The 16,269-nt window shown below is 37.6% G+C and overlaps 1 protein-coding gene across 1 annotated transcript; it reads right to left on the minus strand.

The window, feature by feature from the left end:
• Positions 1–66: 66 nt before the first annotated feature.
• LOC110769604 (Tetratricopeptide repeat (TPR)-like superfamily protein) lies at positions 67–8,759 on the minus strand. The gene is made up of 20 exons (XM_021973622.2): positions 8,354–8,759; positions 8,156–8,239; positions 7,589–8,008; positions 7,420–7,470; positions 7,140–7,232; positions 6,593–6,733; positions 6,431–6,511; positions 5,950–6,197; positions 5,699–5,870; positions 5,150–5,265; positions 4,992–5,049; positions 4,670–4,735; positions 4,307–4,519; positions 4,095–4,146; positions 3,401–3,774; positions 3,198–3,292; positions 2,478–2,717; positions 1,434–2,077; positions 880–1,080; positions 67–611 (listed from the first exon to the last, which is right to left on the minus strand). Exons 1-20 carry the CDS (start codon positions 8,363–8,365, stop codon positions 433–435), a joined length of 3,540 nt encoding a protein of 1,179 aa, XP_021829314.1. The 5' UTR covers positions 8,366–8,759; the 3' UTR covers positions 67–432.
• Between the last annotated feature and the right edge of the window lie 7,510 nt (positions 8,760–16,269).

Genomic DNA, 16,269 nt, shown 5'->3' on the forward strand with positions numbered 1-16,269 from the left:
ACGCTATTTTGTGGCTTCATATTAATGATAACTGCAAAAAATATTTCAGGTAAAGCAGCCACAATCTACTTCAGAAAAATCATTAAAATAACTGTATTAGTAGAGCCTGGTATGATCAATACAATTCCTAAATCTAATTTGATGTTACAAAGGCTGCTATTCCTGTAATGACTTAATTCACCTAATTCTGTAGCAACAAGCTACCCAAAAAACTTTCCATATTTACATACAATTGAGGACAGCATGATGGCATATTGTACAAGAGTCAGAAAAACTGGGAGCATTTAGGATTAGGCAGCTCTCGATATGGTACACAATGACGAACAAATTAGCTGAGTAAAAATTTTAAACACCAAGGCTAAGCTGAAGTAGGAGGCGTACTATATATAATGCATGATACAAAATGCATGCCCAATCTTCACCATTTGCAACTCATTCCACGAGCTTCTGCAAAACCTTCCAATATCTCATACAAGAAGGGTTTGTGTGAATCGCTCGAAGAACCCACTTCTCCGGACTCTGACAAAACTCAACTCTGGAAGAGTCTGAACTAGCTTTCGACTGTCTTGCAAGCAAATGCATCTGAAAGAACAGCTCTGCAGGCCTCATTTCTGCAAAAGATTTTAAAACGTCCACACATTATGGACTATACATCATATAAAACCAGACAGCCACTCTTAGGGAAAGAGGTCTGTTTTTTCCAATAAGGAATTCTCAGTGGTTTCACATAATTCTACCATTCAGCATGAAAACGGATTTGCATGTGAATGATGATGCATCAGTAGCTTATTTCTAGCTGGATTATTAAATAAAAAAATTAAATAAAAAAACAGTAAATCATCAGGACATGAACACCAATGCGTCACACAGATATCATACCTTGAGGCCAAGTAGGCCATTCAAGACGGAGGTTTTTCTCCCACTTCTCTTTTGAACCAAGACTTCCAGCTGCTTGAGCTAGCAATGCTGAGACAATCGGTAAGGGAACAAGAGGACCTTCTTGAGCTTTAGTGAGACTCCGTACAGCAAGTGATAAAAACTGCAAACACCCCTGGCGAGAAAGCTCCATACAGGTGGCACCTGGACCCATCAATGATCTAATTACTGCATGAAAGGAGATATATACAAAACTTCTACCACCCTCGCTATTGTACAAAATCAGGCATACATAGACAATGACCAGAAACCAAATCTACCTAGCACCCACTTGTAGAATATGTAGTATGAACCATCATATATACTTGTTACTGGAAAACAAGACGTCTATCCAATTTTAGGCTATCTAATTTAGTTAGAACATGTCATGCCAAATTTAAACAACAGCACTGTTACCCCAAAAAAAGAAAATTAACTAAAGCATGGAGTCTTAAATTTAATGATTAGTAGGACCTATTAGAGGAAAAAGAAAATCCCATCTATTAACAGACAAATACCATGACAAAGCAGGAGGCTGCTCTCAGCACCCGCCAATGAACAAGCTTGTGCAAAAAACTGTTCAGCAGAAATAATGTCCTGGCTCAATATAGATATCAAGCCTTGCACCAGACTGAATAGAGCCCTCCACATATTCCATGAATTCATCCGCTCCTTTGAGCATTCTTTGAAGCTAGACTCTAAAATATCCAAATCACTTTGCAATTCATAACGATATTCGATGAACTTTAGACATATCCAACCAATATGATGATCTGTCTTGAGCTCCAAGCATCTTATATACTCTTTTTGAAGGTTTACAGTGTCACATTCTAAGGCATAGGCACGGAGTAATAGCAAGTGTGCAAAGAAAATATAATCATCAGGAAGCATAATCGATGAAGCGTTTTTGGCATGGTTGATACAGCCAGTCAGATTACCACCTTGCAAACAGATCTCAGAAGCACAAAGTAAAAGCTGGAATTTCTTATATTCATAAGACATGCCCGTATTATGATAAACTTCATCAGAAAGAGCTACACTTATTAGCCGCTCAAGTATAATACAAAGATGGCAAGGAAATCTCTCTTCACGTGCCTTCTGCAGTAAATTGAGAACAAGCAGATATCTTATGTTCTGGTTCCATGGTTCTCGGCGTAAACATCTGTGGATATGAAACAAGAACTGTGATTCTTTTCACTAGGAAGCAAAACATGTTAACTTTAATATGGAAAAGACAAGCGTAAGCAATAAGCCCATATTAAAATAAAAAGCACCTTCATATTTTTCGTTCCAAAAACAGGCAAATTTCTTTCTGGAAAGAAACAGCAGTAGTCTAATTCATCATGTTTTTATGTAGCCAATATAAAAAACATACAGGAAAACAGCTATGAAAGGCGAAAACTAACACAAACAGTCAAAAAGGCAAAGGGAGGGAATGATTATTCTTTTTCTCTTTTTCCTTAGAGGAGAAATTGATCCTTAAAATCTAAAAGCGGCATAGATTTTTTACTTAGAAGTTATATAATGAATTCAAATTCAGAGGCAGGAATAAGTTACAATACTTCTGTAGCAGCTGGATGGCTCCAGGTTCATTCAGGCACTGGTATGTGCATGTTGGGTAAGAGAACTTAGGACTGCAATTGCCAACAGCATAGCAAGCGACTGCTCCAGCACCAAGAATTTCATATGCTGATTTTAAACCGCCTTTACTTGGATTAGTAGTGTCTATGTCGCAACACCTAGTTGCAATGTGGGTATCATTCCATTCTTCACTGCACAACAAAAGATAACCAAGAAGGTTCCTGTTCCAAAAAAAGTGTGTCAGAAAAATGTTTGAAGACTAAAAATAATACCTAGAAGTGGCAAGGCATTAAGAAGCTTAGGTTGACGCCAAAAGCATCATTCTACAAACTAGATGGCAGAAAATCCATGTGAACCATAACAATGCCAACCTAGCTGCCTAGAATAAATACAGAAGGTTTTGATTTGACCAATAAAATCTCTTGTTTCAATCCAATAAGTTGCACTAAAATTCAGATGCTTGTTTTTTTTTTTTTTTTTTTTTTTATAACAAACAACAATTTTTTTATAAAAGAAAAACTAATGTTACAATCAGTGAACAAGAAATCCACCAAAAATACCACCAGAATCTTAAAACTAAGACACCTCTCTACCATATGTGGTCATTCTGTTAGTTAATTCCTTTACAGCAGTTGCTACTGGCAATGTCAGCAGTTATACAGAAATCAGGTTTCAACCACGAGGTTGATTGTTGGAGATACCTTAACAAGCTACTGTTAGGATACATGTGAAGAGCTTTCCTAAGGTGATCAATTCCACTTTGATATCCCAAACGGTGTTCTGATCCATGTTTTATCTGCATAAAGCAACCCAGAGTATAGCAATATCACTTATCATTCAAAAATCATAAATAAACAAGCAAATCCCAACCAAACATGAGAGGTTACTGGAATAATAAACTTACTAGTTTACCAAGTGCTATCAAAAAGTGCATTCCAGTTATCTCTTCATGAGATTTAAGATAGTAACGGCTGCTTGACACAACAGACTCAAGCCGATTACTTCGATCTAGAGCATGAATAGCAGATACTATGAAACTGATCTTTGAACTCTGAAACAGTTGCTTTGGCATCTTCAGAATGCTATTGATTGCCGAATCCAGTCCAGAAATATGATACAGGAATCTACAGATAAAAACAACAGAGGCAGCTGCAGATGTTTGTTCCATTGTAGAGACGCTCACTGCCAGATTTCTTGCCACAGAGAGGGCCAGTTCAGTCTTACCAAGTTGCCACAAGGAGAAAGCATATATTTGCAAACCCTCCACATCAAGCAACCCTTAAACATGAAGGACACCAGACAAAAAAATAAGTCAACAAAGTGACATTTTTTTTACAAGTTTTCAATATGTAATCGAACACAACCACATCCAAGGATGCTCTTAAGAAAGTCTTTTCACGCTCTTCTTTAAGTCAGACACAAAATTATTCATAAGAACAGAAGCAACAATACAGATCCTTGAAGGCAGCTTGTAAAAATTCTAAACATCCCCTATTATAAGTAAATGTTGGTCTGATGTGAATAAGAAAGCATTCAGCCACTAATACATTATCTCTATCCTTGTTATAAGGTCATATGTAAGCATACTTAATACAAACCTTCTTTCTTCAAATCTTCACATTCCTGCAAAGCATCTAGAGCATTCCCTGCCTGCATCACAGAGAAGCATTTTTCAGAAAATGTTTAACGAAATACGAAGCAACACTTGCATTAGGATAACATGTACGATGGTATGCGTGCGTATACATGTAATTAGGGTTACACCCTTACAGATCAAAAACAGATACTGAAAAGATATTATATGCGTTACCCTACTAAGTGATCGGGCCAAATTGACTGATATATCCGTCATATGAGATTTTCTACCACTGCCTGACAAATTGGTGATTGCACAGCGTGCTAGTCTATAAGAAGCGGCGGCAGACTGATAATTGGATTGTGCCTCATAGACTAGCCCAGTTAAATTATGGCATTCAGGATAGTGAGGTGCACGCTGCATGGCCTGTCTGATGGCTCCAAAGACCTGCAGCAACGATAAGCAGCAGTACCATTAGAAAATTAAAATGACACAAGGATGTCTCTTGCTGGCCCTTCTTACAGAGGGAGACAAAATAAAACATGTGCTACTTCTATAATCTCTGATTGGTCAACTATCACATAGGCATGACTAGACCTGCGAAGATGAAAGATTCCCTGAACCAAGAGCAAGTTTTGCAAGACCCATTTGGAATTCGGCAAGCTGCATAGAAAGAATTAAAAATAAAGGAATAAGAAATTAAGAACACAGATTTAAAGTTAAAAACAAGAAAGCAAAGTTCAATAACGTGAAAGAAGATAGAAAGAATTAAAAGTCACCTCTAAAGGAGGTCATAAGATCTCAAAATACCAAAATAGAACAGATCATCAGTTTAAATGGATTGTAATAAATACATTTAACATTCCTTCCTATTTAAACCATGGTGGAATAACATAAGGGGCAAGAGATAGAAAATTACAGGCAATATCTGCACAGCTCGTAAGCAGCTCTCATAAGCTTCTCCAGCTGCAGACTCTCTAAGAATGCACAACTCACTGTTAGTAACGTTGAGTGCAAAGCTACAAAAATTAAATCAGCTGAACTGAAAAACAAATCCAAAATAAATAAAACTTTTACCTAGCATGAAAATCAGCTGACATGCCTGCCCATGGTAACGCGAGTGAAGGATCTATACTTCTAGCACAATCAAATGCTTGCCTTGCAAATTGCTTCTCACCTTGTTTTCTGTACAGCTGTAGGAAGATCAAAAACTCAGACAACACAAGAAAATTTTGCAAGCTAAAGGTTTCCAATAAACATCAGTAATGCCTTCTGGATGTTTAAATTATATAATGGATCAACCCAGTGGCATGCAAATGTTCATAGACACAATTAAATAGGTAAGCAATAGTTAGTAATTCAAGCAATAGCCAAATCCTCTAAGGCAAGGCTCAACCAATCTATATTAAAACCCAACTCGACAAATGTTAGCAAACACATAAAAAAATCAACCACGCTACAAAATCCAAAATTCTCCAGTGAATATGACAGACAAACTTTCAGTAATTTTTATGTTTCCTCATTTCCCATTAAAATTGAAATTCATGTAAAAGAAAACCCATGCAGAAAGGCCATGAAAACACTAAAGGGAAAAGGGAAAAAAAAATCTATGTAATTGGATGGTACCTTCCCTAAGTATGCCCACGCAACAGCTAGAGATACATTCAAATGCAATCCCCTGATTAGAGCATGTTGTTTCAATGCATTATGATCAGACAAACATCCCAATGCTACCCAAAACTCAGAATTGTCACCCTCAAGTAACAGGGCTCCCAAAGCCATCTTCTCGGATGGCTGCCTGGTAAAAAAAAAGGCGGTAAATTAAGAGAAAAATACACAGCTAAATAATATGATTAAACGAGTATATTAGATCATACCAAGCACTTAATTCATGTCCAGTACTGTTATCAAAAGAGTCTACGAGATCTGAAGTTACTGCAATGTCAGCATATATATTAGCTTGCCATGGGGATAAGCGCAAGGCTCGCTGATAAGAGCACCTGGCGGTTTTCGCAGCCAAACAGCAGGTACGCTTCCATGAAAGGATGGAATTATCAAAGGCTTCCACATCAAATTCTAAACTGTGGTCCTCCTCCATCCATGGATAACATTTTGCATAAGTAAGCTATCACAGAGGTAAAGCATATCTCAGATTAGTTTTGGGTTCCTGTCAAATTTATTATTTTTTAAATAGCAAGGTCGACATACAATGAATTAATAACAACAAGATTCATATGCAAGAAAAAGTTAAGTAGAATCTAAAAAATAACATGAAAGATTGAAGAATAAGTCCGCTATGAGTATCTCTTTGAGGGACAGAAATGAGCATAACATAGCTGAATCGTTAAAGGATCATACTTGTATATCACCATGCAGCTTCCAAATAGATGACATATTTCCAGCTAATTGAGTACACATCCAGGCAACTTTAGATGCCTCCTGAAATCAAATCAAACTGTTCATCTTTTAACATTTCAACAACTTGAATTGTAAATCTTTAGACACTCAAAGACAATTTACCTCTAGCACTGTAGCACCCCATCTATATGCTCCCAAATTATTGCATTCCTTTGCCAAACACAGCAGCCCAGAAGCAAGCCCATAGTGCGCAGAGACACTTTTGGGAGAAATCTCTAATGCTTGCTGAAATGCCTCAACTCCCTTCACATAGAAACACCACCACATGAGATATATTTTATAACACAGGACTTCAAATATTATGGGAAAACTCCAGTATAATCTTATATGCTGCAAAGAATCTGTTTTAACAATCAGCATAACTACACCTGCAAGTCCAACTAATTGCTCCTCATCAACTCTATTAGAAAATTGAACCCATTTTAGTACAAAAATTCTGAGAGGAGAAGTAGACTAAAAAAAGGAACCACAACTCAAAAGTACAAAAGAAAATTTAAAAAACATGTAAGTGCTGAAAATGCAACTATACCTATATTAAAAGAACAAATGTAAATACAAGATAAATGCTACAACATCGTGGTTGATGACAATTACAAACAAATAAGTCAATGTTGGTTGGAGAATCACCACGAACAAAACAAAAGCTGACCTTTCGAAAGGAACCAAGCATCAAAAAGATGTTTCCGCTTTCAAGCAAAGCAAAGATTCTTGTACCCTCCAATTCAATGGCTCTTCCATAAGACTGTTAGAATGGCGTAATATCAATGATAAAAATCATATTTAAAAGAGGAATATAACTGGAGAAGTATCAATTTGAAATTCAGAAGACAGCAGATAATATCATGCTTTGACAAAGAAAAAAAAAATCAAAGGTTGCATTAATAATTGAAAAGAAGAGAAAGAAAAGAGAAAGATAAAGGGAAAAGAACCTTGAGAGCAGCAGTGAACCTGCCTAGTCGCTGGTAGGCAAGGCCAAGAGCCTAAAACAATAATTGAGGAAGGGTGAGATAGTTTAGTAGAAAGTAGACTAGTAAGCAGAACAGAAAGAAAGATAATTAGCATTAAAAAAAAAAAACAAATGTGCATTGATAGGGATACCTCCCAGAGATGTGGAGAGGTAGGATAGCCTCGAATGGCATGTTGAAGACTGTGGACAGCTTCAGAGCATTTATTTTGATGGAGTAGCAAGTAACCGAGTCTTTGAAAAGCCCAAAAGGCCCTGGGGGATTTTTGGGAAGCCTCCCGGCACACAGCCACCTCCAAGCTCTCCTTTCCTTGCTGGTCCAACAAATCACACAAGGCTTCCCCAGAGAGGGAGTCATCAGGATTGAGAGAGACGGCTTTCTGGAAGCACTTAAGAGCTCTCTGGCTATGGGACTGGGAGTCTAGACCTGCGTAATAAATCCCTAGATATCTGAATGCCCCTCCCTTCTCAATCTCAGGCTTCAATTTCGCTGCTACTACGAATTGTTCTGCCGCTTTTTCCTTGGCATCCCACTCCTCCCACAACAACACTCCCTAACATGTATTCATCATTATTTACTGACTTACTGTTTAAGATTGTAAGATGAACAAACAAACTAGAACAAAAAGCAAATCATCATCTAAATTCTCATATATAAAAAATGAAAAAGTAATTATTAAGTTTAAGTGATGATTACTCACGAGTTCGAAGCGAAGGGAGGGATCATCTGGATGGGCCTCTATACACTCCTCCAAACGTCGCAGCTCACATTCCTTTTCTTGTTCCTGGAAAAACCCTATTTCAGTCAACTTTCCATTTTAGTAAATAAATTTGAAATTTCCACTAGAGCCACAACCCAGAGACAGGCAGAGGAGAGAGAGGATAGTCAGGACAGAGACCGTTTCTTGCATTGCATTTAGGAATGTCTTCGAATTTCTTCAATGATCAAACCCCAGTACAAAACCCTAGACTCCGCTTACTTGAAAATCAATTTCAATTTTCGAGCTATAGGGTGAAAATACAGACTCGAGCGCTCCAGTCTATATGATGCTTTACTTCCAGGCTTTTCCTACCTTCTTGCCTGCACACACCTGATTCTCGGTTAACTACTACTTTCCTTGTTTTCTTTGTCAATTAGACTTTACGCCCTAAGATATTCGTTCACCCCTCTTATTTCCTCATCCACCTTACTTATTGTTAAAATTGCTGTGAGAGCAATCAGATTGAGGAGTGGACCTGCTTTCATTTTCTGATTTTGCGGAAATCAGATTGAGTAGGCATTGGGTGTTTAATAAAACTTTCGTACTTCCAAAAATACCCTCATTTAATTTCACGCTCTCTCCTTCCACTCGTTCATGCTTCAGTCTTGCTCTTCAAGTTCACGCCCTCTCTTCCCATCGCTCCTCTTCCATTTGAACTTCTTTTTTTTGTTCGATCAATCGAAGAAAAGCCACAATAATAAGGTACTTCGAGTTATTTTTTCTCAATTTCATTATTCACATTCGCTATAATTTATAGGGTTTTAATTCTGACTTTGTGATGAATTTTGTGCTTGTATTTGTGATGAAGTTTTGTTTAAATTGTTAAGTCAAAATCAAAATTAATCTATGTTTTTGTTTTTGCTGTTGTTGAGGTCCAAAAAATCCGAGGTTGGGCCCAAATAAATTTCAGGCCCAGTGCAACACCTTATTAAAAAGAGACCCGATTCAAAATACACGAAATTCGTCATGCACGCTTGCACGAGCCTCGATCCACATGCCATGCCAAATAGGTAAATATGCAATCTGTCACACTAAGAATTGAAATGAGCCTATAAAAGGCACTAGCTCTACAAGCTCATGCTAATTATCCCGTCAAGCATCGTATCCCTTTTCAAAGACGGTAAAATTCAAGCACGCCAATCGACATGTCATACCAAGCGAAAAATTATTATTTTACACCTAGTCACGCACAAGCTTAAGTGGGCCCAAGCCACATAAATACCCGGGGCTTGCTGAGTGGGTTGTGGTATGGATGGTAACGAGTATTCATGAGGCCCATTGATGACCCGAGAAATGGAAGTTTTGGGCTGCTTGGGAGTCCCACAACTCGAGCCCATTTCTTGAGCCCAAATATGTGGGTAAGCATAAAGGAGAGAAATAGGTAGCTCACTACTTTAGAAAACTGACCTGTCACCTTGGTAAAGTAATCCATCACTTTAGGAAATCAACCCATTCCCTTAATGGGCTAACCCATCACCTTAGAGAGACCCAAGCAACCAAGAAAATATCTGCAGCACTTAGCTAGAGACAAGGACCACAATAAAAGCCAATGATGCCCATGTATGTAAACTGCTGGGAGGCTCCAGCACGTGGGCAAAACAAACCTCAAGATAGAACATTCAAAAAGTCAAAGGATATTAGCGCGCTGATCGGTGCATATTTACATATCATTTTGTACCCTTCTAGCTTATGATTTGGTTATGTTTTTGAGTTAAACTTGTGCTTTTAATCTTTTTTGTGTTTATCTTTCAGTTCATTGAGCTTTAGGTAATAATGAGGGCTTTGGATAGTAAATGATGCAATCCATGCATGTTAGGGCCTAATTTGGATGAATGGATGAAGAGCTTAAAGACAAACTCAATTTTGGCTACAGTCCCCTGCCAGCTCAGTTTCGTAGGTCATATTGCAAGCTTTGTTTCAGCAACCTACATAGCTCGGATGAGGCCACATTCTTCATGAAAGTTGTTCCAATGGGTGTGTACTATAACATATCCAAAATTCAGCCCCATTGGATAAATATGGAGTCTGTTACCTAGCAAACACAGAGCCATGCTCAGGATGGATTTTATCAGCGCGCAAAATGAGTTAGCAATTTATTTTGGCCTTAACTTCCTCCTCCGACCTTGGATTGGCCCAAATGATATATGGCTGGAAAGAAGACATTCTGAACTTCAAGTTTGAGTGCTTAAAGTCTTAATTTGCTTAAGGGAAGCCCAATTCGTAAGCCCTTGAAGTTGCTGGTCATGCTGACCTCAGGATGAGCTATTATTTCTGGTTGGAAGCTTGGTCATGGTGACATGAAGATGAGCTAGGGCTGCTGGTGGGATTTATTAGTGAAGTGCATCAACCATTTCAGATTTTATAATGGACGTGTTGTATGCATTAGTGAAGTGCATCAACCATTTCAGATTCTATAAAACAAGTGTTGTATGCATTAGCCATACTTAATTCAGATTTTCAGCTTCCTTAGGCCTATATATAGTGAGGTTTCCCAAGCTTGTAAACACACCCCAAGGGGGGGAGCTCTCAAACACTTCTCTAGAGCTCCCTTCCCTTCTCTCCCTCAAATTCTCTTAGTTTTCCTTTCTAGTTCTCAATTCTAGCTTTCCTTTTGCTTCTTAGTTGTAATTTATTTTTCATTATGTAAATTCTTTTCTTTAGTTTCAAGTTTGATTAGTTTCCAAGTTTCAATTATGGTTCATGTTCTTATTCATTATGCTTATAAGTTAATATGCTAGTTTGAATGATTGATCACCATTTAGGCTTGCATGTTAGCTATCTTGGTTTGAATTAAGAGTAGACACCATACTTTAATTCGAATTGAACTATGAATAGGAAGAGTATGTATGGACATTCGACAACAGGGATTAGATACATGCTTGGTTGTTTAAATTGTTCTTCTATGCTTAATGGGTTCCTAATGCTTAATTTTAGGTTAGACAACAAATGATCAAATTAGGGAATTAGGAACACAAGGTTATGACCACACACCATGGCTTAATCATACATTAGCTAGAATCAATCCGTTAATCTAATTGAACTTGGGAACTTATCTGCTTGAGTTAGTTATTTTCTTTCTTCCTTGTTTTATTTATTTCCCTTCTTTTTCATTTCTGTTTTGTGTAGGGAAAATGAATTGAATCATTCAATCACCAATCCTCGTGGGATCGACCTCGCACTTACATACGCTATACTACCGAACGGCTCGTGCACTTGCGAGTATCACAAGTTGAGGATGCAACTGAATCCATTTTGGTGCAGCTGTATCTACGCAACAAGTTTTTGGCGCCGTTGCCGGGGATCGGTAACATTGTTTGATTCTATTTGGCTTTCCTACTTTATTTTTTTTTCTTAACTAGACAATTTCTTGTTTTAAAGTTAATGACGTTAATGGACAAGTTGTGTTTGTAGTCCAACAGAAAAGGACAATTGCCCAACAAGCAAGAGAACTGGGTTTAAGTCCCAGCTTACACAACCCATTGGTGCTTGTTGCTTTGAAGCATGGAATTGGATGTGTGTTGATTTTCCTTTTCATTTTAGTTTTTATTTCCTCATCCTTTTAATTCTATTTCAAGTTTTCTATGTTTGTTTTAGCAATTTATTATAGCTCAACAATAAATGGAGAGAGATGGCAACCTCAATCATAAGAATGGGAAGTGTGGAGCAATGAGAGAAGTCGCGACCTCCAAGTGCATCACACTCGACCTAATTGCTTCAAGGGGGAGCATTTCAATCCTTTCTCTTCTTTGAATTCTGTTTATTTTCGTAGTTGTTTTTTCCTTTTGGTCCCCGTTGAGTTCTTTGTTTTTCTATGCTGAATCCAACCATATAAAGAACGTAAAATTTGGACTTACGGTTGGAAAGTTATAGCCTAAAAACGGAACAGAGGTCGAAGCTGAAAAACATAGAAACGAATCTGTCCAAATGGTGATAAACGGGTGATAGAAAGTGCTGTTTTTTTTTTTTTTCTTTGGTTTCTTGGTTTAGTACAACAATTTATGTTGTTTGTTTGAATTTGTTTACAGTACTTAGTTCATTTTTGTTTATGGTTTGTTGTTTCATTTTATCTTAATTTGTTTTTATTTCTTATCTTAAAATTTTTTTTTTTTTTTAAAAAAAAAGATTTTTCATATGAGCCGACTTATGGTAACTCCAGTAAGCACTTCCGTCAATACAGTGTCTAGGAGTTCTTTAGGCGACACCTTCGGTGTCTAAGAAGTTTGGGTTTTAAGCGGGACCATTGTGACCCCTCCAACCTTCCCGGATCCCCTGGCTGTGTTTTCTGAGGCCCTTAACTGGTCATCCATGAGTTGCTTGTATATTCGTGTGTTTTTAAATTAAGTTTTATTTATTTATTTATTTTCTTTGTTTTCTTTTCTGTATAGTCTTTGTTTTTGTTTTGTTAAGTTAGTTTATTTATTTATTTACGTGGTATTGTTAGTTAGTTTATTTCTGAGTGTTAAAACACATTTTTATTTCAAACGCTGCATTAAAAAACAAAAAAAACAAAAAACAAAACAAAAAAAATAAAAAAAATAAAAAAATAAAATTAAAAAAAAAACTTCTTCTTCTTCATCTTCATCATCATCATGGCTTGCCTCTATTTTCTCTTACTTGCAGAATCTGCAGCAGCTCGACATGGTCCTCATTTTTCCTCTGCAGTGCTTCCACGTGCTGATTGGCACAGTAGAGACACTTCTGCAAGTCCGCCACCATAGCCTTCAAGGAAGCTATTTCCTCGCTCATCGCGGCACACTCCCTTGTCCTCGCCAGTAATCGCATGCCCAAATTGGTAGCGGAGACCGCGTGGAGCACAGTTAAATTGTGGGACTCCTCTACCGCTGCCTTATCAGACCTCTGTGCCACATGCAGATGATCTGTCGGAGTGAGCTTGCTGCTAATCATGCCTCCTAGCAGCACTGCTCTGTTCGACAGTGCCTCAGAAAAGTTCGGTATTGCCTCAGCAAAGTTTGAGGCCGTGCCGTGATGATATGAAGAGTTTGGAAAGACAGTGTTTGGAGGAGCCCTTGTCTGGGCATTCGGTGGTGCAAGTGAGAGCTCAAGGTTGAGATCATCAAGGTGAGTGCATGAGGATGCCATTTTTTTTTCTGTTTCTGGATTTTTTGATGTTTTTCCTTGAGTTGCAGGAAGAAATGCTGGGTATCATCCGCTTGCAGAGGTGTGGTTTAAATAGACATATGCTGATGAGAGAGAGCCAACACCATTTCGGATTTCCCGGGCATGCTCGACCTAATCGCTTCAAGGGGGAGCACCTTTACTTTTACTTTACTTTTTTCCGTGTTTTCTGGTGTTTAATGTTTTTGCCCGTTACTTTCATTTTCTAGAGCTTTGTGTTTTTGCCTTTCCCTTTCGGCTATCATCTTTATTTTATTTTAGTTAGGGAACTGTGCTTCCATTTCCGTTTGTCGTCTTCGTTTGATTTAAGTTTGGAAAGTGTGCTTTCTTTTCCGTTTTCTTTTTCCTTTTGCAAATTTACTCTTTTATTTCCAAAACAAAATAAAGACAAAAACAACCAAAAAAAATAAAATAAAATAAAATAAAAACATCAATAATGCAGTAGAAGTCATTTCTTCTCAGTGCTTGGTGTCTCGACCATTGGAGCTTTGAGTTTGGCCCTCTGGCTGTCCTCTTCCGGGGCTTCACGCACAGCTTCTTGGGGCTCATCACTTGAGCTCCCAAAGATCGCAATCTTAGCTTGAGCGTAACTACTCTCGCGATCTGCTTGTTTGCGTTTACCCGGTCTGTCTAGGTCCTCCAGCTGCTTTCGCATGTCGCGAGAATACAACTCTACCATCTTTGATAGGTTTTTATTCTCGTCCCGCAATACTTCTAGCTGGTGTCGATTCACCTCCACTATCCTTGACCTTTCCCTTTTCAAGCTTTTTATAGCACTCTGACAATCTTCAACCATACTTCGCTCCGCCGCCAACTGAGCTTTGAGCACCTCTACCTCATGGGACTTCGCAAGTAGGCGATGACCCAAACTTGCGACTGTTGCTGTACTCTGCACGCTCAGTGCCAGGGCATCGCTCACGACCCGGTTGTCATCCCTTGTCCCCAGAACACGTATATCTTTAGGAGTCACTAAATTTCTAGCCACTCCAATGGCAACATCGTTGTCCAGGAGTATTGAGTCAGTTACTGTCACAGGCCCCCGTGCGGAAGCAAAGTAGGGCATCCATACTGGTGCCGCTGCTTGGCCTCGTATCTGAGTCGGTGGAGCTAGGTTGAGATCCAACGAAAATGGGTAGTTAGAGGCCATTTGATTTCTCACTCTCTTTTCTTCTTTCTTTCTTTTCTCTTTTGTGTGTTTCTGAGTTTGCGTTTTTTTCACCCTTTCTTATAGACTTAGTCTTTGACAAACCCTAGCCATTACAGCATCTGAGCATTTTCTGAATCTCCAAGCATTCCTTGAGTCCCACAACCTTCTCGCCTTCCAACCATACCCAACTCATTTATCATGACGTGTCTTTTCTGAACGAACGCGTTCAGTAAAGTCTTCGCGCCTTTCCATGAGCCCGTAATTTTTGCTTGTGGAGTCTGCGGCGCCTCTATGCGTCGACACGTGTCTCGCCCTGTCTGTTGGTCCCTTACACTGAACCGAGACATCATGACCCATGTTAAAATCCCGCTCTTTGTGTTGCTAATCACGGTTCGATAGTTTGTTTTTACAAAACTAAATAATAATACAAAGCCGGAAATGTAAACAAATTGTGGGTCGGGTTTCACTTTAGTTTGGGTTTCAAAGTGGGTTAAATTCACCGTGGTTTGTGTTTCGAAATTGTGGGCTTTGGGCTTCAAAATTTTTTTGGGTTTCAGAATTGTGTGATTAGGGTTTACTGTTTCATTTTTTTTTGTTTGTTTGTTTGTGTTGTAATTTTTATTTTATAATTATTTTGTTTTTCTTTTCTTTTGTGATTTTGTGATTTTTTTTTATTTGCTTTAATACCTTTCATTTGTTGTTATGACATTGTTTGTGGCTAATTTTTAAACATTGAGGACAATGCTCATTTCTAGGTTTGGGGGTATTGGAGTTTAGCAAGTAAACTTGGTTTTTCTTAAAATTTTTAAAAAATAAAAAATAAAAAATTTTTAAATTTCTTTCTTGTTTTGAATCTTGTTTTGTTTAGTCACTTTCTGAACACATTTGATGAGATTGTGATAAATGTTGCATGACTTAAATAAAAAATTGAATTTTATTTTTTATTTATTTTTTTTTTCCTTGTAAATTTTTATTGTAAAAAAATAATAATTAATTAATTAATTAATTTGGCATCGTTCTAGCATGACATGTTCGAAACCTTCTTTGCACTTGCCATTTGTTTCATAATTTTCCAATTAAAGGATTTGCATGATCTAAAGAATTGTATGAATCATAAATTAGACTTATTTAACCAACTATATAAAGTGAGCTTTTGAGCCTTGTACTTCAATTCATGAGTGTTATATACATACTCTTATTTTCTTGTCATCAAAGTTGTTGATCTCATTATTCATTGATTTGGTTGAACACTTAAAAGTCATTCATTCTTATGCAATTTGATTTCATGACATTTAAGAAGTGATATTAAGGCCCTCTTTGGATCGTTTGTGCCTTTCAAGCTAACCTTATGCATGCTTAAGCATGATTTTCCATTGTTAACCATTTTGAGCCTACATGTAAACCTTTTCTTTCATTTTACCAATTATATTTCCTCACCTTAGCCCGAAAAACAAGAATTTACCTTTATAAGGAACTCATGAGCTCTAATTCGGATGTGTTTTTCATGCTAAGTTTGGGAAGGGATATTACATAAAGAAAAAAAAATTCACTCAATTGGTGAAAGAAAATAAAAGAAAAGAGAAAAAATTGTGATAAACTCGTGGTTGAATGAAATTTCATTTTTGGGTTTCATTTTTGGGCCTTCTAAATAAATTGGTGTTTGTTCAATTCAAGGAAAGGAGTATGAATAATTGTAAATGAAGGTATAAGGAGTTTTGATCGTGTAAAAGAAAAAATTCTAATCGTGATGATTCGAAGTCTTGTAAACAAT

Source organism: Prunus avium, chromosome 5 (assembly GCF_965620075.1).
Source record: "Prunus avium chromosome 5, drPruAviu1.hap1.1, whole genome shotgun sequence".
Taxonomy (NCBI): Eukaryota; Viridiplantae; Streptophyta; class Magnoliopsida; order Rosales; family Rosaceae; genus Prunus; species Prunus avium.

What these genes read in the sequence shown, in the direction of transcription:
- LOC110769604 (XM_021973622.2), bottom strand. An exon ending in AGCTGCATGGTGATATACAA is followed by an intron (nt 6,198 to 6,430) that starts GTATGATCCTTT and finishes CCTCTGTGATAG; the next exon opens with CTTACTTATGCAAAATGTTA. An exon ending in GGACATGAATTAAGTGCTTG is followed by an intron (nt 5,871 to 5,949) that starts GTATGATCTAAT and finishes TTTTTTTACCAG; the next exon opens with GCAGCCATCCGAGAAGATGG.